The following is a 22,203-nucleotide window of genomic DNA, read 5'->3' as shown; positions in this document are numbered from 1 at the left end:
TCCCGGGGAGCAGTGACCACTCTCCTACCTGCACGAGCTGGGCGGCCCTTCTGTTCTGAGCTGGGAGGGGAGGGCTCAGGCCCAAGAGAGAAGGACACCTTTTCCTATGGGACAGGTCTTGGCTGGGGTAGGGGGTCACAGCTGGAGGAGATAGGGGAGTTAACACAGAAATTGGCTGGTGGGGGAGGTGAGGAGAGAGGTGGGAAGGATGGTCGGGGAGCTTGGGGGGAGCATGTGTCTCTAGGGACCCTTCCTTGCTTCCCAGACTCGCTGTTCCTGTGGCACCTGGACTTTTCACCACAGTGATTGCGCTTATGGTGGCTTGAACATCTGTCCCCTTATCTAAATTGAGCTGCCCGTGGTGGCAGGAACCAGGACAGTCTGTCTTGCTCTCATGCTGTCCTCAGGATTGAGCCCAGGGCCTGGCCTGTAGAAGGAGCTCAGAGGGTGTCTTGAATGAACACAGATGCATCACTTGAAAACTGGGGCCTGTCAAGTTCAAGTTCTTAGGGATGGCAGCGTGGAAGCTCCGACATTGCCACCACCCCAATTGGGAGGCTGGGGAGCGGGGAGGGGGGCGTGTGGGGTGTTAGACCGTGGCCTTGGGCGTCCGAGCCCCATGGAAGTCCGATTCCAGCACTGACACTGAGTGACCATGGGCAGTTACCAATCTCACCAGGCTCTCTCTGCTTCCTCATCTGGAAATGGGGACAGGTCAACAGCCTCATGGAGATGTTGCGGGGGGGGTCACTGAAGTTGACGTCAGGAAGTGTTCAGCATGGTCTCTGGTACAGGGGAGGTGTTCAGAGGGTGCCAGCCGCCCTGTCACTCTGGGCCGTGCCACAGGGCGGCCACCAGTGGCCTGGCGGTGTCTGTGGCCCCTGAGCTGCCTGGCAGCAGGCAGGGGGGCCCCGGAGCATCCCTACCCCAGGGGACCGGTGCCTGGCCCCTGCCTCCCCACCTCCTGATATACAGCGGGCATTAGGCTGCCCAAAGGGGACACTGCATCCTTAGGAAGAAATATGTCCTCATTTTTCTTAAACACCGTTTCCACTGAGTGAAATGTTTAGAAGGGACGCACAGGGAGAACTTTATTTCCTACCAGGGAGTTCAGAGCCACCAGGCAGAGCCCATAAAGCACCCGGAGCCTGGTAGCTGACAGGCCGCCCGGCCCCGAAACACATTACTCACAAGTGGGGGGGGGGGGCTGCTGCCAGGCCTGCCCAGCCCCCAGGGACTGCCCCCCCACCCAGGGCAGAACAAGCAACTTCGAGCCCCAGGCAGTGGGCACTGGGCACTGGGCACTGGAGCCTCTCGACCCCTTGACACAGGCTGCCCGGGGCAGGGGAGGGTCTGGCCTCAACCTGGCAAGGAGGTGGAGCCATTCCAGCCACCCCCAACCCCTTCATCCCCAGAGATCAGGGACAGGGGGCCCAGGTGCAGTGGTAGGAGCCCCCCTGTCTCCCCCGTAACTGGCAGGAGCCCTGGCCTTCCCCAGCCTTTGGAGGGAGTGATGAGGTTCCTGGCATAACGGGCCCTTCTCCCGAGGCCCTCCCTTCATTTGATTTCTGAAGCTGGCTGATTTGAATATTTATAAATATCAGTAAATTATTTATTGTAGCAATCTGCTGCACCATTTTACCCATCGCAGTTAACACTTTAGGGGGCTCCGTGTTATGGGAACCAGGAGAGGGAGTGAGGAGGAGATGGGAAGAGAGGGCTGGGACTTCCTAGGGCCCACCCAGAAGCCTTAACTGGGGACACGGTGGCTGCCCAGCTCCTGGCAGAGCCCGGGCCCCTTGTGAGCCCGGGCTCTGGGTGTCTTCACGGCTCCAGGATCAGTTGCCTCTTCTATCAAATGGGATGATGACAGTGCCTGCTTCACGGGGTCATCACGAGGCATCAGGAGACCGTACCTGGAGATGTGCATGGTCTGGTTTTTGCCCCTCCTTTCCTCCACCCTGAGCAGGATCTGTTCAGCTTACACAGGAGACCTGCTTGCAGGGGGCTGGTTGAGTTTGGAGCCCTGGGAGAGGAGGTCGGAAGACCTGGGAAGGGGTCGTTTGTTGCTGAGTGGACAGGCTGCCCCCAGCCCAGCCCAGCCCCCCAGCCTCTCTGGTGTCCCCTCTTTCTTCTGGCCCCGGTGAAGTTTCCTGGTCTTGGGATCTCGTGCCTAGAGGTGCGCCACACCTGCTTGCTTGTCCCTCTCAGGGCTCAGCTGCCTTCTTCCAGGTCCTTGCTTGCCAGAACCCTCTCACCTTACAGTCCTGTGGCCCTTTCCCAGGGCGGGAGCCTGCCTGGGGCCCTTTCACCAACAAGCAGGAGAGCCAGGCTATGCCCTCGTGCTGTGCCACCTCCTGGGGCTCACCCCACTGATGCGGAGGCACCGGGGCCAGAGACTAGAAGCTAGGAGAGCCCTTGGGCCGGCTGCGCACGTGCGGGTACCCGTCGCTCCTTTCCCCAGTTTCCCCTGTTTCCCCCAGCCTGACTGGGGCTCACCTCCGCTGCCCCGCCCCTTGCCTCCTTTCTGGAGCCCGGCCCTGGGTAAGCAGTGCAGGACTCCCCTCGCCTTCCCACCCCCTGGCCCAAGCCTGCCTCCTGGGCAGTATTGTTCCCAGAGGAAGTGTCCAGTGTAAATAGAGCAGCGGGCAGGCTGGTGGCGGGAAGGAGATGAAAGGGGCAGTGACAGGGCCGGGGACGGATGGCTTCCTCCCATTGAGGCCCGGCCACGGCGTTTATATTTTAGGGAAGAAAGTCGGGGGAATGTTTACATGGACAGGAGCCTGGGGTCAGACCACGAGGGGGGTAGTCTGTATGTCCCAGCGCCCTGATGGAGGGGGAGGGGAGGAGGACCCCACGGAGTGGGCCGGAAGGCGGATGGGCGAGCAGCTCGGACCTTGGCTCCTTCATACTCCCCACCCGCTGCCCTAGCCTCTGCCTCCTGCCCTGCACCCCAGGCCCACACGCCTTCTCCACCTCTACCCCTGGGATCGGCAGTAGAGTCAGAGGGAGGGCAACATCTGGAAGGCAGGTGGGCTGGGGCAGAGCGGCAGCTGGAGGGCAGGTGTGGGGGGTGTAGGCGGAGCAGAGGGGCCTGTGGGCGGGGGGTGGGCCCTGGGTGCACAGCTGCATCACAGCTGGTGGGGGCCCAGGAGGGACCGAGCCAGGCACACGCCGGAGAGCAGGAGGGGGTGGGCTGGCCTGGGTGGGCCCAAGTGCCTCGAGGCTCCAGGATGGGTGGGAGCCCAGGGAGGGGGTGTCACCAGCAGCAAGTGCAGCCCTGGGAGTTTCTGCTTCCCTCTTCCTTGGGATAAATATTTATAGATCCATTTGCTGTCTCCCTTACACACTTGGCTGCTTACCTCCTGGTAAAAATAGAGCAGGCTCCCCCACTCTCCCCTTCCCGTCCCCACCAGGGCAGGGGACCAAGGGGGCCAGGTGAGGCCTGCTCCCTGTAGGTCTGCTGGAGCAAGCCTGGTGTCGTGCAGCCTGGCAGCTGGCCCAGAGGTTGGGTGGGATGCTGTGACTAGGGGAACCATCATTGAACTTTGGAGAACCCACGTCAGCACTTGGAGACCTGGGTGTGGGCGGCACAGACTTGGAGATGCGGATGAACTTGGGCAGAGTAGGCCCATGGCCTGGGCAGGGGTGGGGCCCGGCAGAGCCAGGGCCCCAAGACTGGGCCGACTGGTGTGAGCCAAGCAGACCCTTCTGGGGCAGTCGGCTGGCTGGACTGGGCTGGGGCCGGTGGGTCCCTGGGCCAGGTGAGGCCGTACACACTGGCAGGTGGTTTCGAGGCAGGTCTGGGGCCGCTGGGCATTGTACAACCACCCGTCTGTATGAGCCAAGTCTCCTTGCGGGACAGGGTCCCCAGGCAGGCAGGGGTGGCCGTCCTGTGTGAGCATGCCTGTTGGGCTTTCGTGTGTGGCGGTCCGCAGGGTGTTGATCTATTCTAGGGAAGCCCCTTCTGCCCATGGCCCTGGAAGCCGAGCCCCTGCCCTCACTCGGCCTTTTGACCAACGTGGGTGGAGACTCAGACACACCCATTCCTCTGCTGGGGGACACACGAGGGAGCCCTGCCACTGAGAGGCTCCCGCGGGGCCCCCTGTGCTCAAATCGGCTGAGGCCGTCTGCCATGCACACCGCAGGGTCTGGCACACGATAGGAGCCAACTAAACGGACAGATGGAAAGGTGGAGGACAGGCAGACATATACACAAAATGTGTATGTGTGTCCACCCTTGGCCTTGGTGGCAGGTCCCAGGCTGTGTGGTGAGCGGACCCGCCGTGTGCTCCCGACCCTGGACCCCTGGGCGCCCCCGCTCAGCAGCCGTGAGGGAGGTGGCGAGACCCCGGCAGCCGCATTAAAGAGTTTCTGTCGGGCTGCCGTGTCGTTCAGGAACAGCAACTGCAGCTTCTGGGCCTTCCGTTGGGGGTCTGGGAAAGCCCAGCCTGTTCCAGCTGTGGCTTCTCGGGGCTGGGAAGTGGGCTTTCTGGAGTCAGCCAGGCCTCCGAGGGAAGGAGCTGTGGCTATGGCAGAGAGGGCAGAGTGGGATCCTCAGACAAGGATGAGCGGTTCTTGGAAACACTGTGAGCGTTCTGCCCTTGAGTGGCCCTGATTGAGGCTTGAGGAAAGGAAATGGCCAGAGAAGACAAAAGAGGGTCTGTGAAAGCAAGGGGAGTGAGGAAAAGTGGAGGCCTTCAGAGGGCCCTCGGCGGCCGGGAGAACAGGAAGAGATGCCACAGCTCTCCAGTGAGCAGAAGTAGGAGTCCGGTGGGGTCCAGGGACCAAGTCTGGCAGGGGAGTTGTCAGGGACGAGACACTCAGAGGGGGAAGGGTCCCAGCCACCAGTGGCCGGGACAGTAGGGCAAGAGGTTGGCTCAGGCCGGTCCCTGGCTCTGGGTGGTCTCCTCCCCATGGGGCAGACCACGGCAGGCCTCAGTGTGTGCCCGCCTTGAGCGCCCGCCTTGACTGCCCGCCTCTCAGAAGAGGAATTTAGGGCCAAGCAAGTGTAGGGAACGCTTCCGGGAACCAGGTGCTGAGAAGCCTGCCCCTCGTGTTTGAGGAGTCGTTCGTTCATTCGTCCGTTCATATGTTCATTTCCAAACCATCCTGAACCACCCAGTGCACGCCGGCCTCGGTGCCAGGCTCTAGGGATGGGGCGCTGGGCGAGCTGGGCCGCTGGAGCTCACAGTCTGGTGAGGGGCGCAGACATCCTCCCCCCCCCCCCCACCGCTGCCCCCAGCCAGGGGCAGCGTGAGGAAGGTGGGATCCAGAAAACCTAGGGCCTAGTGGGGGGGGGGGGGCCGCCGCCAAGGTGGTGGCCGCACCCTCTGACCTCTCCCTCCACCCCTGCAGCTGAAGGCACCCGGTGCACCGACCCGCCCGCAGGCAAGCCCGCGATGGCGGCCAAGCGCAAAGGCGGCCTGAAGCTCAACGCCATCTGCGCCAAGCTGAGCCGCCAGGTGGTGGTGGAGAAGGGGGCAGAGGCGGGCCCCCAGCCCGAGGGCAGCCCGCTGCGGCCGCGGGACCGAGAGGCCGGCGTGGCCCGGGGCGTCCGCAGCGAGGAAGACAAGAGGCGGGCGGTGATCGAGAAGTGGGTCAACGGTGAGTACAGCGAGGAGCCCGCGCCCGCGCCCAGCCTGGGGCGGATCGGCCGCGAGGGCCTGGAGCTGCCGCCCGAGGGCGTCTACATGGTGCAGCCCCAGGGCTGCAGCGACGAGGAGGACCACGGCGAAGAGCCCCCCAGGGATGGCGGTGGCGTCGCGGAGGAGAAGGAGTCTGACGGGGTGGCCTCCAAGGACGACAGCGGCCCCGGTACCAAGCAGGCTTCGGGTAGGTGCCTGAAGTCCCGGACAGACAGCCGCACGGACAGACGGCATAGCCCGTGGGGGGGCGGGCAGCAGGGAAGGGGTAGGGGGTCCGCAGAGCATGCCCGCTTCCCCCACTCGTGCTCCGTGTCCCGGCACCTCATCCAGCCCCGCGAGGCCTGGGGCCGAGGTACTGGCGCAAACAGGGAAGACTTGCTCAGGGTGGGAGGGAAGCGCTCCAGGTGTGAGCCGGGCTGGGGGCGGCTGAGGAGGTGAGGGATGGCTGTGCGGACGTGGGACCCACGACAGACCGTGGGACTGTGTCTCCACCCCTGCATCACAGGAGCCTGCGGGGTCAGCCCTAGAGCCATAGGAGCAGAGCTCCGGGATAGACCTGTTCTGGCAGCCTCCTCCCCTGCCCCTTCCCGGAATCCTTCTCCTTCCCAGGGACACCGGCTCTGCTAGGCAGGACCTCTCAGGGGCGAGGCACAGGGCCTCAGGATGGCTCAGCCCGGCCCGCAGATCCCGTTACAGCCACCTGCCCCGGACGCGCTCCTCTGGCTGACCTCTTTCCCACGAGGTGGCTGAGGCCTGGCTTTTCTGCTGTCTCCTTGTCCTTATGACTCACAGCAGCCCCGAGCTTCTCACACTCCAGGGAGAGAGGGCCTGCGGTTTTGGGTGGAAGGGGGTCACTGTGGCTAGGATGGAACCCGGGTGCGGGGCCTTTTCTCCAGCTCCTAGCCTCCTTCTCAGGCCTGTGCCCGGTGCCCCGAGCCTCCCCTGCCTGCTCCCCTATCCCCTTCCCCCTGCAGCGAGGGGCGCATCTCCTCCCTGCGCGGGGAGCCCTGCGCAGCCACATAATTATGCATATAAGATATAAACAGAGCTGTTTAATTATCCTTCGCCACATCAGTGACAGAGTAATTAACAAACATTGCAAGATCAATGAGGAAAAGTGTGACCTTCAGTTTCCTCTGATAGGAAAAGCCCTTGCCGTTCCCAGACACAAGGTGATTGTGCTGAGCCAGAGGAGAGGGAGGGACGGGGACAAGGGCCGCTGTCCCATCGGGGGCCCGCCCCACCCCCCAGGCCCAGCCCTGCCCTGACCCCTGCCTTCTCTCACCCCAAACGGAGAGCTGGGACAGTAGGAGGCAGGACCGGGACTGCCAGTGGCCTCGTGACCTGGGCATCGCCCCATCTGACACCTGGGGCAGCCTGCTCAGCCCTGGGCACCAGAGGAAACCAGCTGGAGCCCTAGCCACCGCCAGGCTCAGACCACCTTCTCTGGGCCTGGGGGCTCAGGAAGGCAGGCCTCTGGGCTGCCTCAGACCCCCACCCAGCCCCCTCCCTCCTCTAAGCTGCCTGCCCTTCAAAGCCTTCTGTCTCTCTGCCATATATAGTGAGGGCTCAGCTGCCTCCTGCTATTTTTAGCCCCTTTCCCTGGTCCCTGAGCCACTGAATCTAGCAGCCAGAGCCCCCTCCTCCCAGGCTGGGCCCCCAACCCCATGTAGCTTGAGGTCAGGACAGTGGCCCACCGGCCACCCCGTCCCAGGGAACAGCCATCTGTTGGCTCCCGGGGTCACTCTGCCCACCTGGGGTTCCAGGTGCCACCTGTGACTGTCCTCTTCCTACACAGCCCCGATGGGTTGCAATGAGGGTTGGGAGGCGACCCTCATCTGCCACCCTGCTGGGGTCCTGGGCCTCCCACCCCTTCTTCAGCCATGCCTTCCCCCTGGCTGTGCTGTTAGGACTCCCACCCTGGGGCCCTGCTGCTCTGAGTGAACGTGCCCGACTTTGCCGGCTCAGACAGGAATGGAGAAAACATGTGTGTCCCTGGGGCCCATGTGGGTCTCACCCTCCTATGTGCGCCCACCCCTGATCCAGGCCGGAGCCCATAGTAGGTGTTTCGTGAGTGTTCTGCACGAGAATGAGTAAGCCTGTGTGTGCTGGGGGGGTCACACATCTGCTGTGGCGAAGGTCATGTGTGCAAGGACGTGGGGCTCCAGAGAAGAACCCCAGGCAGAATGGGATCATCTTGCCTCCGCCGTCCTGAGGCTCATCCTGGGGAGATGGGTGTGGGGTTTGGGTGGTTCGTGTCCATGTGTGTGTGTTTGCGGGGTTGGGAAGGTAGCTAGGGGATGTGCGTGTATGTGTGTGTGTACGTGTTTGCTCACGTCCCTGTGGGGAGGCCGCTCCGGGATCTCTGTGTGCCCCAGAGTGGACACGGGTAGAGCCTGTAGACAGGCTGTCCTCGGTCCCCTGTCTGGGGCCAGTAGGGCCAGCCTCCCAGGCAGACTCTCCTCAGGGTGGCCACCTTTACGAGCGGGCACGAGGATGACGGGGAGGTTCGTAGGACTCCTCACGTCATAATTCTTGGCTGGGGCAAGGGGCCTTGAGTGAGTCTGAACAAATGCTTTGGCAAGGCCCCTGCCTCCTCAGCCTTGTGGTCTGGGACCCTCAGTATGTGGGGGGCCGGTGGAGCCGGGGGGGCCAGCTCCTGGTGAGGCCTGGGGTAAGCCCTCTACCTCCCAGGGATGAGGGCCTGTGTGTCTGCTTGTGGGGGCCAGGGAGAGTCCTCCAGACAGGCTCAGCCAGGCCCACCCCCAACCCTCAGCCCCCGGGGTCCCTCCTGACTGCCCAGCTGCCGGCCCACATCCTTACCTGTCCCCAGCCCCCGTGTCACCCCACCCTTGGGAGGCAGGTTGGGATCTGGCCTTACTTCCAGTAAAGTGACTTCTCTTTCATATTAGGCCAAGGCGAGAGAGAGGAGACATTTATGAAACTTTGTTTAATGTACTGAAAAGCCATCGGCCAGAACATTTAGGAAATTGATTTTCCTGGCATTGATGAACTCGTTTTATTTTACCCCGGTATTAATTACTTTTTTTTTAAACAAATTAATTTAAGAGTCGTAAAACCTAACAAGTGAGCCAAATGTCCATAGATCATGTCGTGCTCCGCCCCCTCCCCATGCCAGCCTCCTCCCTCTGTGGGTGGGGGCTCACGGGGAGGGGGTGCCCCCTGTCCCTTGGCTACCCTGCTCCCTCCCAGAGGTGACCGGCCTCTCCCCACTGCTGCAGGAGAGGCCTCCTCACTCCGGGACTACGCGGCTTCCACTATGACCGAGTTCCTCGGCATGTTTGGCTACGATGACCAGAACACGAGGGACGAGCTGGCCAGGAAGATCAGCTTCGAGAAGCTGCACGCAGGCTCCACCCCCGAGGTGGCCACCTCCTCCATGCTGCCCGCCTCCGAGGATGCCCTCAGCAAGCGGGCGCGCTTCTCCAAATATGAGGAGTACATCCGCAAGCTCAAGGCCGGCGAGCAGCTCTCCTGGCCGGCCCACAGCACCAAGGCCGAGGAGCGGGCGGGCAAGGACGTGGTGGGGCCCCTGCCCGGCCTGCGGCTGCCCAGCAGCACGGCGCACCTGGAGACCAAGGCCACCATCCTGCCCCTGCCCTCACACAGCAGCGTTCCCATGCAGGGCCTGGTGGCCCGCACCTCCAAGTACGACTTCTTCATCCAGAAACTGAAGACGGGCGAGAACCTGCGGCCCCAGAACGGGAGCACCTACAAGAAGCCATCCAAGTACGACCTGGAGAACGTCAAGTACCTGCACCTCTTCAAACCCGGGGAGGGCAGCCCCGACATGGGCGGGGCCATTGCCTTCAAGACGGGCAAGGTGGGGCGCCCCTCCAAGTACGACGTCCGGGCCATCCAGAAGCCGGGCCCCGCCAAGGTTCCGCCCACCCCCAGCCTGGCTCCTGCACCCCTCCCCAGCGTGCCCAGTGCTCCCAGCGCCCCTGGGCCAGGGCCCGAGCCATCCGCCTCCCTGCCCTTCAACACTCCCGAGTACCTGAAGTCGACCTTCTCCAAAACAGACTCCATCACCACGGGGACCGTCTCCACTGTCAAGTAAGGACGCCCATCCTGAACTCGGGACTAGAGTAGCCACTTCTCTGCCACTGAAGCCCATGCTCGTGGACGCGTCCACTCGTACTTGTACACGTCCACCAAGCGGCCAGCTTAATACACGCACTGGCTCTCACATGCTTCTGCACATGCGCATGCCTGTGTGTGCACACACGTACACACACACACACACACACGGCCTGCGTAACCACCCACGCCCAGCACGCGACACATCTTGCAGTGTGCACACGCGTGTCACACGTCAGGTATTCCCGTGCATGTACTCATCTGCTAACATGCGTACCAGGGACTGCTGTAACCCCCATTTGCCAGTGACAGGCTTTCTGTGCCTCAAATGCAGCCTTGGGGTTGGCCGGGAAAGCCCTAGTCTGGGGTTAGGGCTCTGGGCTCCAAGCCGGTCACTGTGGCTCCCAGGTTCAGGGCCTGGGCCATGGGGAAGGCAGCAAGAGAAGGCAGGAGTCTGGGGGCACACTCATCGCTAACCCCCAGGCAACGGTCAAATTATCTGTGGATCAATTATGTGGGGTTCCCACACTCCCTTCCCCCTTGAGGCAGAGCCAAAAACCTGGAGCAGATCTAGGGAGCTGCCCACTGGCCTGGGAGGGGGGCTTTTCTGATCAAATGACCCCACCTTCTCTTGCCCCTTCCCCGGTGGTCTTCCCAGCATCCTGCTGACTCCCGGTATGCAACGGGGGCCAGGCCCCAGCTTCCAAGGCTTCCTAGCTAGGCCCGTGCCAGCTTGGAATGGCCCGGCCCTTGCCGGAGTTGGGCTAATTGAACCTGTGCCAAGGTTCCGCCAAAGGGCCTTCCAGTCCCACCTTGAGGGCCTCAGAGCACAACAGAGCAAGAGAGGGAAGGGCCAGGGCCCCAGGACAGGGAGCTGCCCCCTAGACACTTCTGGGGTGTGAAGTTACCCCTGTCGGCTAATCGGCTGTGCCCTGTGTGTCTCTCGCCAGGAACGGATTGCCCACAGATAAACCAGCTGTCACCGAAGATGTAAACATTTACCAGAAATATATTGCCAGGTAGGCCCCTGGGGAGGAGACTGCCCTGGAGAGGTGGTGGGATGGGGCCAGGAATGCCTGGGGACCCTGGGACCATAGGCCCATCTGACCGCTAGTGCCCGAGTGCCTACTGCTTCCCTACCTCTATGCGCCCATGCCCTCAAATTCCCCGGAGGGACTGTGTCCCATCTCAGCCCCTGCCCCTCGATGTGACCTGGGCCACACGCCCTGAAGCAGCTTGTACCCCAGGCAGGGCCAGGGTGCCCAAAGGGGCCTGATGGCGGGGCCTGGCCACAGGTGAGCACCGAGCTCCCGCCACGCCTCATACAGAGTCTGGGGTGGGATTCAGGCCAACGTGGAGCCGCTGGGGATGAGAGGAGGTGCGCGCAATTATCCTCCCTGACATGGCCTCAGTGTGCTCCCTAGGCCGGCCTTGACCCTCACCTCCTGACCGCAGACCTGCCCTCTTACACTTTTAAGGCCACATGATGGGTGGGTAAAGAACCTTCGCCTCGATGGAGGCCCCCAAATCCGGCCCCTTGCTGCCAACACCCGATGGGGCAGCCCAAGGAGGGAGCTCTGCCCCAGCCTGTGTCTTTCTGCTGATCTTCTAGGTTCTTCCTGTCCCTCTCTGTCTTTTCAGCTTTGTTCCAATCTCTTTATTATTATTATTATCATTATTATTAGTGCCTCAGCAGATGGCCTTTTTGGCAGCTTCAGCTTAAATATTTATTTGCAAGCGGTTCTCCCTTTACAAAGGGGTCTCTCCCTCTGTCTCTGTCTCTGTCTCTGTCTCTGTCTGTGTGTGTGTGTGTGTATGCGCGCATGTCCCACAGTCTGAGGCCAGCCTCCTCCCCAGTTGTCCTAGCAGGCTCTCCCCAGAGCCGCCTCCCCAGGGTGGCCATCGCCGAGCCTGAGAACCACAGCCCAGTGGCACTGGGGCCTGGAGAAGGTCGGGGTTTCTGGGAGGCGGGCAGTGGCCAGGCAGCATGGGGCTCCCGACTGCGGACTTGGCTGGAGAGCTCACTCCCTGCCGCAGGAAGCCGAACAGATGCTGTGCTTTAAAAATTCATAACCCTGGGCTGTTTCAAGTGTCAGGAAAGCCCAGGACAGAGCGAGGCTTTAACACCTCTCAGCAGCGGGGCCCTGGGCTGGCCCAGCCAGTGTCTCCAGCACCTGGCTTCACTCTGGGTGCGGGGCCGGCGGGCGGCACCTGCAGGAAAGGCAGTCACCCTGCGGGCTCCTGCCCTCACCGCCTCATCCCATCCCATCCCAGGCCTCCTCCCTGTCTCTGCTCTGCCGTCTGGCCCGCCCCAGCTTCTTCCTCCCCACCTTGGTGCCAGGCCCGTGTGCCTCACTGCGTCCTCATTCCCGAGGCAGGCAGGACAGGTCTGCAGTTCAGTGGTCCTAGGATTCCCAACAGGCCTGATCACTCACCCTGGCCTCTGCCACTTCACCCCCACAGACCGCCTCTGCCCCCCATACCCCTACAAAGGGCTCAGGGCCCCTGAACCCCAGCAGCGCTTCCCCAGGGTATGGGCACATATTTTCTCTGCTGCTCTGGCAGCAGAGTCCTCCCTGGGAAGGGAGGGAAGAGTCCTCCCTGGGGCTGCTGCCCAGAGAGGGCTGAGCCCACCCTTCCTCTCTGCAGGTTCTCCGGCAGTCAGCACTGTGGCCATATCCACTGCGCCTACCAGTACCGTGAGCACTACCACTGCCTTGACCCGGAGTGCAACTACCAGGTAGGGCCTTGTGGGCACCAGCCCCGCCCCTGCGGGCTGGCCCATCGGTGGGGGAGCCTCTCGGAAGTGGGACGGGGGTGTTCAGTTCTGCCGAGGCCGCCTGAGCTTAACTCACGCAGAGAACCCAGAAAACTATTAGCCTAACAGGCATTTGATAGGGTCTGGAGCCACCTGCTTCCCTGGGATGATCATTCAAGCTCCCTTCCCTGGGAGCCCCACCCCCCACCCCCGCCCCAGGGCCTCGGCACCTTGTCTGACTCTTCTCGGTGTCCTCCTGCCCCGGCTAGTAGATGATAACGCTGAGGGGCAGAGAGATCGTCACTTATGGTCAAAGCCACCTGTGATAAATGCAGAGCAGGTGAACGAGAGGGAAACGCAGCCAGTGTGCCCAGGGCTGTCCCCTCTGGCTCATCAGGGAGCCCAAGCTGGCGGCACAGCCCATAGGTGACACCGGGCAAAATGAGCTGTCCCCTGTCAGAGCCGCTGCCTTAAGGGCCTGGCCAGATTCATCTCCTCTGCTCCTGGGCGTGAGCGCTGGGAGCCCGGCGGGAGGTCACAGAAGGCCCTGTGGCTCTGGGACTTGGAATTGCTCCATCTGTGGTCCCCTGTGCTGGCCTGGGCGCCACCCGGCTGCCTCGACCCCAGGCAGGATTATTTCCATGGAGAGCCAAGTGGGCGGGGTGTGGGGGGGGGCAGTGCTCTGGGCGAGGGGCTGGCCCAGGCCCCCGCCAACTCGTGCTCTCCTGCAGAGGTTCACGAGCAAGCAGGATGTGATCCGGCACTACAACATGCACAAGAAACGCGACAACTCCCTGCAGCACGGCTTCATGCGCTTCAGCCCGCTGGACGACTGCAGCGTCTATTACCACGGCTGCCACCTCAACGGGAAGAGCACCCACTACCACTGCATGCAGGTGCCAGGGGCAGGGCCACCCAGGGGCCGGGGCCTGGCTCAGGGGCAGCGGGGGGGCTGCGGGGGGCGGCGGGTGAGCGCAGGGAGTCCTGGGGGCGCGGGCCCGGGTGGCGTCTGGCAGGGCCAGGGCGGGGCCGTCCCCATGGCCATACTTGGTGCGGGTGAAATTCAGGGAGCTGTTTATACAGACCAGCATTTCTCAGGCTTTAACACCAAGGGGAGCGTTGCAAATGGTTCCTGAGGAGGTTTTTGTTTAATTCTCTGTTTTAATGCCACGCCGAGTCTGGGCTTTTTCAAGGTGTCAGGTCCAGGGGGAGCGACTCGGGGTTGCAAATAGCAGCCGCTGCGCCTCCCCCGGCATTTGTCAGGGGGTTGTTATGGGCTCCGTGGAACAACCTGGGCCAGGAGGAGAGGGGGGCTCTCTCTCCGGGCCCTGAGATGGTGCAGACACTGGCACGGCCCAGCCTTCAAGAGTGCTCAGATTCCACGGGTTTTTACTCAATATGGCAACGCTGCCTGCCTTGGCCCAGCTAGGGTGGGGTGGGGAGGGCCCTGTGCCAGGAAGTGTCCACTGAACGAGTCCCGGGGCCGAAGGTGACTGCCGGGCCCCCAGGCCCAGCCCTGCCCACTGCCAGGGGCTTTCGAGACAGAGCCACGGATTAGGACCCCAAACGCCCCTTGGCGGAACGGGACTCCCACACCTGGCTGTGCCGGGAGGTGCCCGGAGTCCGTGCAGACAACCCAGCCCTCAGCACAGCCCAGGCCTGCAGGGCCCTGGGCGGGGGGGGGGGGGGGGGGTCTTCACAGGCTCTCCACAGCCCAGCTGGATGTTTACAGGGACCGAAGCTCCCCTGAGCAGGGGGGTCTGTGGGCAGCAGAACCGCGGCTCTGACCTTGGCCCGGGGGTGCCTGGCCTCGGTCCCCCTGACGGCCATTCTGCCCCTGCAGGTGGGCTGTAACAAGGTGTATACAAGCACGTCAGATGTGATGACCCACGAGAACTTCCACAAGAAGAACACCCAGCTCATCAACGATGGCTTCCAGCGCTTCCGAGCCACCGAGGACTGCGGCACGGCCGACTGCCAGTTCTACGGGCAGAAGACCACGCATTTCCACTGCAGGTGAACGGGGAGCCCACCAGGGAGGCTGCTTGGCCTGGGGGAGGGAGGGGAGGCGGGGAAGTGGGCCCGTGCGGGGCTCGGGGTCCCGCCTCCCGGAGGCCACAGGCACAAGGGTAGGGGGGCCGCCCGGGGGTTCTCCGGGTCTCCCCCCGGGGCCGAGGCGGGAGCCGGGCAGGACCACCTCCGGGCGCCCCCGCCTCCCCGAGGCCCTGCGACAGCCCCTGCCGTGTCCCGTCCAGGCGCCCCGGCTGCACATTCACCTTCAAGAACAAGTGTGACATCGAGAAGCACAAGAGCTACCACATCAAGGACGACGCGTATGCCAAGGACGGCTTCAAGAAGTTCTACAAGTACGAGGAGTGCAGGTACGAGGGCTGCGTGTACAGCAAGGCCACCAACCACTTCCACTGCATCCGCGCCGGCTGCGGCTTCACCTTCACGTCCACCAGCCAGATGACCTCGCACAAGCGCAAGCACGAGCGCAGGCACGTCCGCTCCTCGGGCGCGCTGGGGCTGCCGTCCTCGCTGCTGGGCGCCAAGGACACGGAGCACGAGGAGTCGAGCAACGACGACCTGGTCGACTTCTCGGCCTTGAGCAGCAAGAACTCCAGCCTGAGCGCCTCCCCGACCAGCCAGCAGTCCTCCGCCTCCCTGGCCGCCGCCGCCGCCGCCGCCGCCGAGGCCACACCCGGTGCCGCCAAGCCGCCCAACAGCAAGATCTCCGGGCTGCTGTCCCAGGGCCTGCCCGCTTCCATCCCACTGGCGCTGGCCCTCTCCAACTCAGGCCTGCCCACCGCCGCCCCCTACTTCCCTATCCTTCCGAGCCGGGGCAGCGCCTCCTTGCCCGTGGGTGCCCCCGGCCTCCTGGGTGCCATGTCGTCCGGGGCAGTGGCCTCGGCGGCAGCCGACACACCCGCCCTGGCCGCCTCGGGAGCCGGTGACTCTGCCCCGGCCGCCGCCACCTCTGTCCCGGTGCCCCCCGCCTCCATCATGGAGAGGATCTCGGCGAGCAAGGGTCTCATCTCACCCATGATGGCCAGGCTGGCCGCGGCTGCCCTCAAGCCCTCTGCCACCTTTGACCCAGGTGAGCAGGCCGGGCACTGCCCAGGAAACGAGTGGCTTACGGACCCCGGGAGCCCGCCGCCTCAGATCGCAGAGCAGAGTCGGGGGGTGTTGGAGAGGCGTCTTTCTACTCCTGCACCCACGTCCCCCACGCCCCCAGCCCCCATCTTTGCCTGGTCTCTGCCTCCATCCTGTTTGTTTGCTATTGGGGCCCCCTTGTTCCGGCCTGCCCACCCCACCCGAGGCAGCTCTGTTCTCTCATCTGTGAAGTGGGGGCCGTAGGCCCGGCCTCACTGGGAGCCTGTGTGTCCCGGGGCAGCTGGTCCTTACCACTCCGCACTCCCCAGTTGTCACCCTCCCTTATCGCAAGTCCAGCCGCTGATGAGAGGAGTCCCAGATCCCTGCGCCTCCCTAGGGCCCCCCGTGTCACCTGGAGGGGCATGGGTCCAGCCAAGCAGCAGGTGGCCGCACTTCAGGGATGCTTGGGATTTACACCCGGCCGGCCCCTCGAGGCCGAGGATAACCTTCCAGTGTCTCCCTCTCCGTCGGTGCCGTCTGGTAGAACTTTCTGCCAGAACGGAAGTGTTCTGTCCTGTGCTGTCTGGTATGGCAGCCACTAGTCACCTGTGACTGTTGAGTGCCTGAACTTGGCTCTGTGACCAGGAACCGGATTTTGGTTGGAATCCCTTTAACTTAGTCACACCTGGCCAGCGGCTGCCATGTTGGACAACGCAGCCAGACCTCCCGAGTCCCACCTCTGGCCTCCCTCTGGTTTACCATGGGGAGCGGTTCTCCTTCTCAAGTTTTCTACTCTTTTTAAATGTTTTCTGTGATCTCTGGAATTCTTTGGCTTTCTGTTTACCTGGCTCCTCTCCCTGTTCTCCCCCTTCTCGGTACGTAGCTGAGAACAGTCAGCTGTCACTTCAGCCGCTCATTCAGCAACCGCTGTGCTTACTGAGGGCTACGTGCCTTACCGGTGCTGGAGACACGGCAGGGAAGCAGAGTCCTGCCTGGTGGTACTGATGGGACAGTGGGGGTAGCCTGATCCCGGGCACGCAGCCAGGAGGCGGCGAAGTCCAGACTTGGACCTCAGCAGTCCGGCTCCTGAACCCGCGTGCCCTACTCTGCTGTGAGACCGTCTCAAGACCAGGCAGGCCGGAAGGTCCCTGCGGCCTAGCCCAGGGGTCTGCCTAGGTCTCCTAGAGGGCCTGCCAGTGCTTGGCAAGGGGGCCGGGCCATTTCCCAGGGGACCTTGGGCAAGTGACTTCGGGGAGCTACTATCCTGTCCCGAGTGGGACGTTCCCATCAGCTGGAAGCGTGGAGAGACCCACCTTCCATTCCCAGGTGTGAGAGGGACGGCAGGATGCCCAGGGGCCTTGTGCCTCTGGCCAGACGCCTGTGGGCCGGGGTGGGCCCCACTTTAGGACCACACTGAGCTCAGGGGCCAGACTGTCAAATTCTTTCTTTTTCATTAGAAAAATCTCCTTCCCCCAAAAGAAAGGTCAAGGGAAGGGGGGGGGGGGGCGTTTTCCTTTATTTTTTAATCAAATGCCACTTGCTGTCTGTGAAGCAGCTTTCTGTCAGCTGCAGCGCCTTGGGGCAGATTAATATTTCAGCCACTTGGGGATTGTGGAGAAGGGCTCGGTGGACATGTTCCTGTCAGCAACTTCTTTTGCCCCTGCTCTGCTTGGCCTCCCAAATCATCTGCCTACCGAGCTCCAGACTTTCCCCCAATGGCTACACCCCGCCAGCTCCCACCCAGACCCTGGTCCAGCCCAGCCCGGCCACAGTGGGCCTCACATCCCTGCCCTGGACAGCTTGACGGGCGAGGTCACATAGTTTGAACTGCTCTGATTGGCTGTCAGCTCCCATCGCCCTGACACAGCAGATGCCCCTCCTAGGCATGCTCAGTGGAAGGCAGGGCCGTCGCCCCGGCAACAGCGGGCCGGGGACCTGCGGAGGGGCGCAGCTCCCAGTCTAGATCTGCCACTTTCCCTCAGCATTAACAGAGTCTTTAATAAAAGCCTAAGCGGCAGCCCCACAAATTGACTGTGACAGTCGGTGGAGAAAATGAAGGGCCCCCACCCCCGTGCCAGCCCCCTCCCCAGCCTCCCGCCCTTCTCCTCCAGGAGGCCCTGAGCTGGGACAACTTTGACATAATTTTGCAATAATTATCACTTGAAGAATTGCCACACAGGGGTAAGCGTCACAAGCGATCATGTCAGTGGGGAGAATCGCTGACCAGCAGCCAGGGTTCCCCTGGGGCCCCCGGCCCACCCAGCCCACTGCCCTCCCTTCCGGCGGTGGGGGGTTCCGGTCTGTGTCCATAGGAAGCCCTCAGCCCCTCTAACACCATCTTCCCTCCCCTCCCCTGTAGGAAACGGGCAGCAGGCCACCCCCGCCAGGTTCCCCCCGGCCCCGGTGAAGCAGGAGCCCGGTGAGAGCGCTGGCGCCCCGGTTCCCCACGAGGTCTCCCAGGACCGCAGTTTAGACCTGACTGTGAAGGAGCCCAGGTGAGGCGAGGCCAGGTCCCCACCCCACCAGCTCTGCCCCACTGCAGGAGGCTCTTGGGGACAGCGCCCTTGGAGCCAGACCCCACCGAGGCCAGGGGCCAAGCCCTCCGGGCGGGGGTCCTCCTCCAGCCCAGGCAGATGTAGCAGGCGGGGCCGGGGCCTTCGGGATGGGCAGGGAAGGGTGAGTGTCTGGGCTCAGTCCCACGTACGTCTGAGCTAAGGCCCCTTGGTTTGTGTGTTCCAGTAATGAATCAAATGGCCATGCAGTCCCGGCAAACTCGTCTCTTTTATCCTCGCTTATGAATAAGGTAAGAACCATCCATCACACGCCTCCCGCTCCCCCACCCAGAGAAATTAAAGCTATGCTGGGGGGTGGGGGGGAGGTGTTTGTTTTTTAATGTTTTGCCTCTAATAAGATGAGTTTGTACCATTTAAATTTTGAGGCCATTTTTCATCGGATATAATTTCAGAGCCACTGCTTACAAATTAATTTAATGAACTGGCTGAAGAAATATATTCCAGCCTCTGACACCCTTTTCTTCCCTTCAGATGGAGGGCTCCAAAAGCTTTTCCAGAGCCCTCTAACTTCTTTCCCTCTCAGTTATTAATTTTATTTATTTATTTTATATATTTTTTTGTTTGTTTAAAACGGGGTGGGGGAGGGGCACTAAAGTGGGAGCAAAGCATCAATTTCCACTTTTCGGGTTGAGTAATGGTCTCGGACGCCTTCCACAGAGGTCGCTCCAGAATATTTATTTTAAATAATGCAGGGTCTTTGTAAATTATACATCATCTCAAATATATTTCCCCCCTTCACATGATAAATTTGACTACAGCAAGATTAATTTGGTTACCATACACAAGTGACTGCTGGGGGAGCTGGGCCTGGGCCGGACCTCACGGGTGGGGGTCCCGCAGGGCCCTTGGCAGGGAAGGAGCCTCCCGCCACCCTCTGCCGAGGGCCCCGCGCCCTCTACCTTTCCTCTCTCCTTCCTTGCTCTCCTGCTCTACTTTTCCCTTCTTGGCGGTGGGGGAGGGTGTCACTGGCCCCTGTACCCCCTCGTTCCTTCGTGTTGGGGCCCCACACCCCATGTGGGTCAAGCTTTCACACAGGCTCCCCCTCGCCACTCCCCCTCCTGGCCCAGTAGCCCTGAGCCATCTTGATCTCACCCCCTGAGCCTCCCTCCCTCCCTCTCTGCTCCTCTTTTGTGTGCCTTCTCTTGTTCTCAAGGAATTCATAGGGGTTACCCCCCGCTCCTGCACTTCTTTTGAAAACCTGGCAGGAAAATAACCAGGGAGCCACAAAGTCTGGGGAAAGCTGGTCTGGTGTGTGCCCAGAGTCCCGGCCTTAGCTTGAGTGATGGATCTTAGCACCACGGGGTTTGTGTGGAGGAGCCGTGGCATCTCCACGTTGCCTTGGGCAGCACCATTCAGAGCGGACTCGGCTGTGGCCAGAGCTGTGCGGGGCCAGGCGCCCTCTCCTCTCCACTGCTCTAGTGCGTTGCAAGAGGCCCAGGCGGCCCAGAGCCGCTGCTGCTCCCACGGCGGCCAGCCGGTCCCAAGCACCGGCCCTGTTCTCTTTGCAGATGTCTCAGGGCAACCCCAACCTTGGCAGCCTGTTGAACATCAAGACAGAAGCGGAGGGCAGCCCCGCCGTGGAGTCCTCGCCCTTCCTGGGCAAGGCCGTGAAGGCGTTGGTTCAGGAGAAGCTGTCCGAGCCCTGGAAGGTGTACCTTCGAAGGTGAGGGGCTCCCTGGCAGAGCAAAGGAGCAGGAAGGGCCACGCCCACCCGTCGTGGTGGCCAGTGCCCCAGGGTCTCCTCTGACCGCTGCTTCCTCTGGCCAGGTTTGGCACCAAGGACTTCTGTGACGCCCAGTGTGACTTCCTTCACAAGGCACACTTCCACTGCGTGGTGGAGGAGTGCGGCGCGCTTTTCAGCACCCTGGACGGGGCCATCAAGCATGCCAAGTGAGTGGGGGTCCCCAGGGCGCGTGGAAACCCAGCCCCTTTCATTCCAGCCTGGCTCCAGGCTGCGTGGGGTTGGGGGCTGCCTGGGTCTCTAGCTGCCTTCCAGGCAGGCGCCGTGTGCTGCTCGCACCGAAACTCAGAAGCTGAGCTAGTTTCTTAGAAGGTACCGCCTGAAAAAGGCAGGCTTCCCCATCCTTCCACCTGCTCAGCCGCCTGGCGGGGTCCTCTGAGCCTGTCCAGGCTCCACCTAGAGACCCTGAGCAGCTGTTTCTGCCCACCCCCCACGCCCCTCCCCCACCAGTGTGGCCAGCAGCTCTACCACAGATGTTCCCTACAGAGCCAGCTGGAAAGACCCCACTCTGACCCAGGCAGAGACCTTAGATGAAGGCCTTTTCCAAGCCACAGTATTGCATTTGTAGATTTTCTTTGACCTAAAAATAATGAAATTAATTTGTAAACCCACTGAGCTGAAAAGCAGCAGGCCAGCCGCCTCTTGTAATTGAACCCAGAACTTGCAGACATTTAACACAGACCTTGGCTACTGCCGGGCCCCAGCTCAGACTCCGCTCACTGCTCAGGCAGCCGTTAGTCTGCAGAAGAGCCATCTTTGAGGGCCGAGCAAGACCCACCTTTAATTCTCAGAGCAGATTCTGGAAGCGCAGATTCATGCCCCCTGCTGTCCCTGTCCCCTGCTCTGTGTAGGAAGGAGCTAGGGACAGACACAGCAGGAAGATCACAGGAAGACATAGCTAGGGCTGAGCCAGGAGCCCAAGTTCAGAACCAGAGGACACAGCAGTTCCCAGTCCTTCCCTCCTGGTGGCATCACACCTGCTGCTGGGGACTATGTAGGGACACTGGGCCCCTAGGCTCGTGATGGGGTAACATCCAGGGAAAGGCTACCTGCGCAGGGCCCTCTTCCTCCCCACTGAGCCACTGTTTCTGCCTGTTCCAGCTTCCACTTCCGGACGGAGGGAGGAGCAGTGAAGGGAAACGCAGAGGCTCCCTTCCCCACCTCGGCTGCGGAGACCAAACCCGCCTTGGCCCCCTCGTCCCCTCCAGCGCCTCCTGTCACCACAGCCTCTCTGGAGGGTCCCACTCCCAGCCCGGCTGCCGTGCCCTCCACCCCCACGCTGCTCGCCTGGAAGCAGCTGGCTTCCACCATACCCCAGATGCCTCAGATTCCAGCGTCAGTGCCTCACCTGCCCACTTCGCCCTTGGCAACGACTTCTCTAGAAAACGCCAAGCCCCAGGTCAAACCCGGATTCCTCCAGTTCCAGGAGAAGTGAGTCCCTCGATGAGCCGGGAGTCCCGTGTCCCCCGCGTGTCTCGGGAGTAGGTGCTAGCAAGGGCAGCCGAGGAGGTGCTGCTCCTAACCCTGCAGTGAGCCCGGGCTGTCCCCAGCCTCTCTGGGACACGGTCATCGGACGCTGTCCTTCTAGCCAAAGAAGCTGCTGCTCTGGCCTCACTGCCTGCTCCCCAAGCAGGCAGCCGGGGTGGGAGAAGGTGGTGGTGGTAGGGGCCGCTGTTCCAGAGGGGCAGCGTTGGCGCTGTGAGGACCAGCTTAGGTGGGCCGGGAGTGCTGGGCCTCGCCCGGCAAGGCAGGCTGCATCTCACTCTGGGCCTTGCACCCATGGCTAAGTCTCTGCAGAGCAAGCGAAGTCATGGGTGGGGGGCGAGGGGGCTAGGCCCCCACTCCAGGCCCACACCCGTCCGCACAGTGGTCTGAGCTCTCAGGGGTGGAAGGGACCTTCCTCACTGGATGGTGGTGGCGCCTTGCGGCGAGAACGGTGACTCTGTATCGTTATGTGTGCGGCTTCCTGTTCTCAATAAAAGTAATAAATTGGATGTGAACGTGTACCGCCTGAGTGGCAGCTGTCCCCCCTCTCTGGGCACCTGGGGCTGGGCCTCTGGCATGGAAGGGGACCTGCGTTCCTCTCCGTCCCTCCCCGAGCTTCCCTTGTTCGTTCCGCCTCCCCACAGCGGCAGCGCTCTTAGTCTCCCCAGCGCGGTCGGATTCCCACCCCGGGGCCACCGTGGCGGCAGCTGTGGCACCAGCCAGGGCAGAAGGCCGGGGCATGGCGTCCTCCACACCTGTCTGCAGCCCAGGAGGCAGGCCGTGGGGCAGGGCTGCCGCTCA

General features: G+C 62.3%; 1 protein-coding gene across 2 annotated transcripts in view; it reads left to right on the top strand.

The window, feature by feature from the left end:
* Positions 1–22,203, top strand: part of CASZ1 (castor zinc finger 1) — a 146,381-nt gene that overhangs the window by 116,364 nt on the left and 7,814 nt on the right. For both annotated transcript variants that reach the window (XM_030326394.1, XM_030326392.1), the window contains 12 exons: positions 5,359–5,835; positions 8,891–9,725; positions 10,700–10,768; positions 12,399–12,489; positions 13,239–13,403; positions 14,351–14,523; positions 14,763–15,607; positions 17,963–18,098; positions 18,343–18,406; positions 19,685–19,839; positions 19,944–20,066; positions 21,019–21,348. In XM_030326394.1, coding sequence (XP_030182254.1) covers positions 5,359–5,835; positions 8,891–9,725; positions 10,700–10,768; positions 12,399–12,489; positions 13,239–13,403; positions 14,351–14,523; positions 14,763–15,607; positions 17,963–18,098; positions 18,343–18,406; positions 19,685–19,839; positions 19,944–20,066; positions 21,019–21,348 — 3,463 coding nt within the window. The remainder of the gene's footprint in view (positions 1–5,358; positions 5,836–8,890; positions 9,726–10,699; positions 10,769–12,398; positions 12,490–13,238; positions 13,404–14,350; positions 14,524–14,762; positions 15,608–17,962; positions 18,099–18,342; positions 18,407–19,684; positions 19,840–19,943; positions 20,067–21,018; positions 21,349–22,203) is intronic.

This window comes from Lynx canadensis, chromosome C1 (genome assembly GCF_007474595.2).
Source record: "Lynx canadensis isolate LIC74 chromosome C1, mLynCan4.pri.v2, whole genome shotgun sequence".
Lineage (NCBI taxonomy): Eukaryota > Metazoa > Chordata > Mammalia > Carnivora > Felidae > Lynx > Lynx canadensis.
This window is presented reverse-complemented; position numbering and strand designations above follow the sequence as displayed.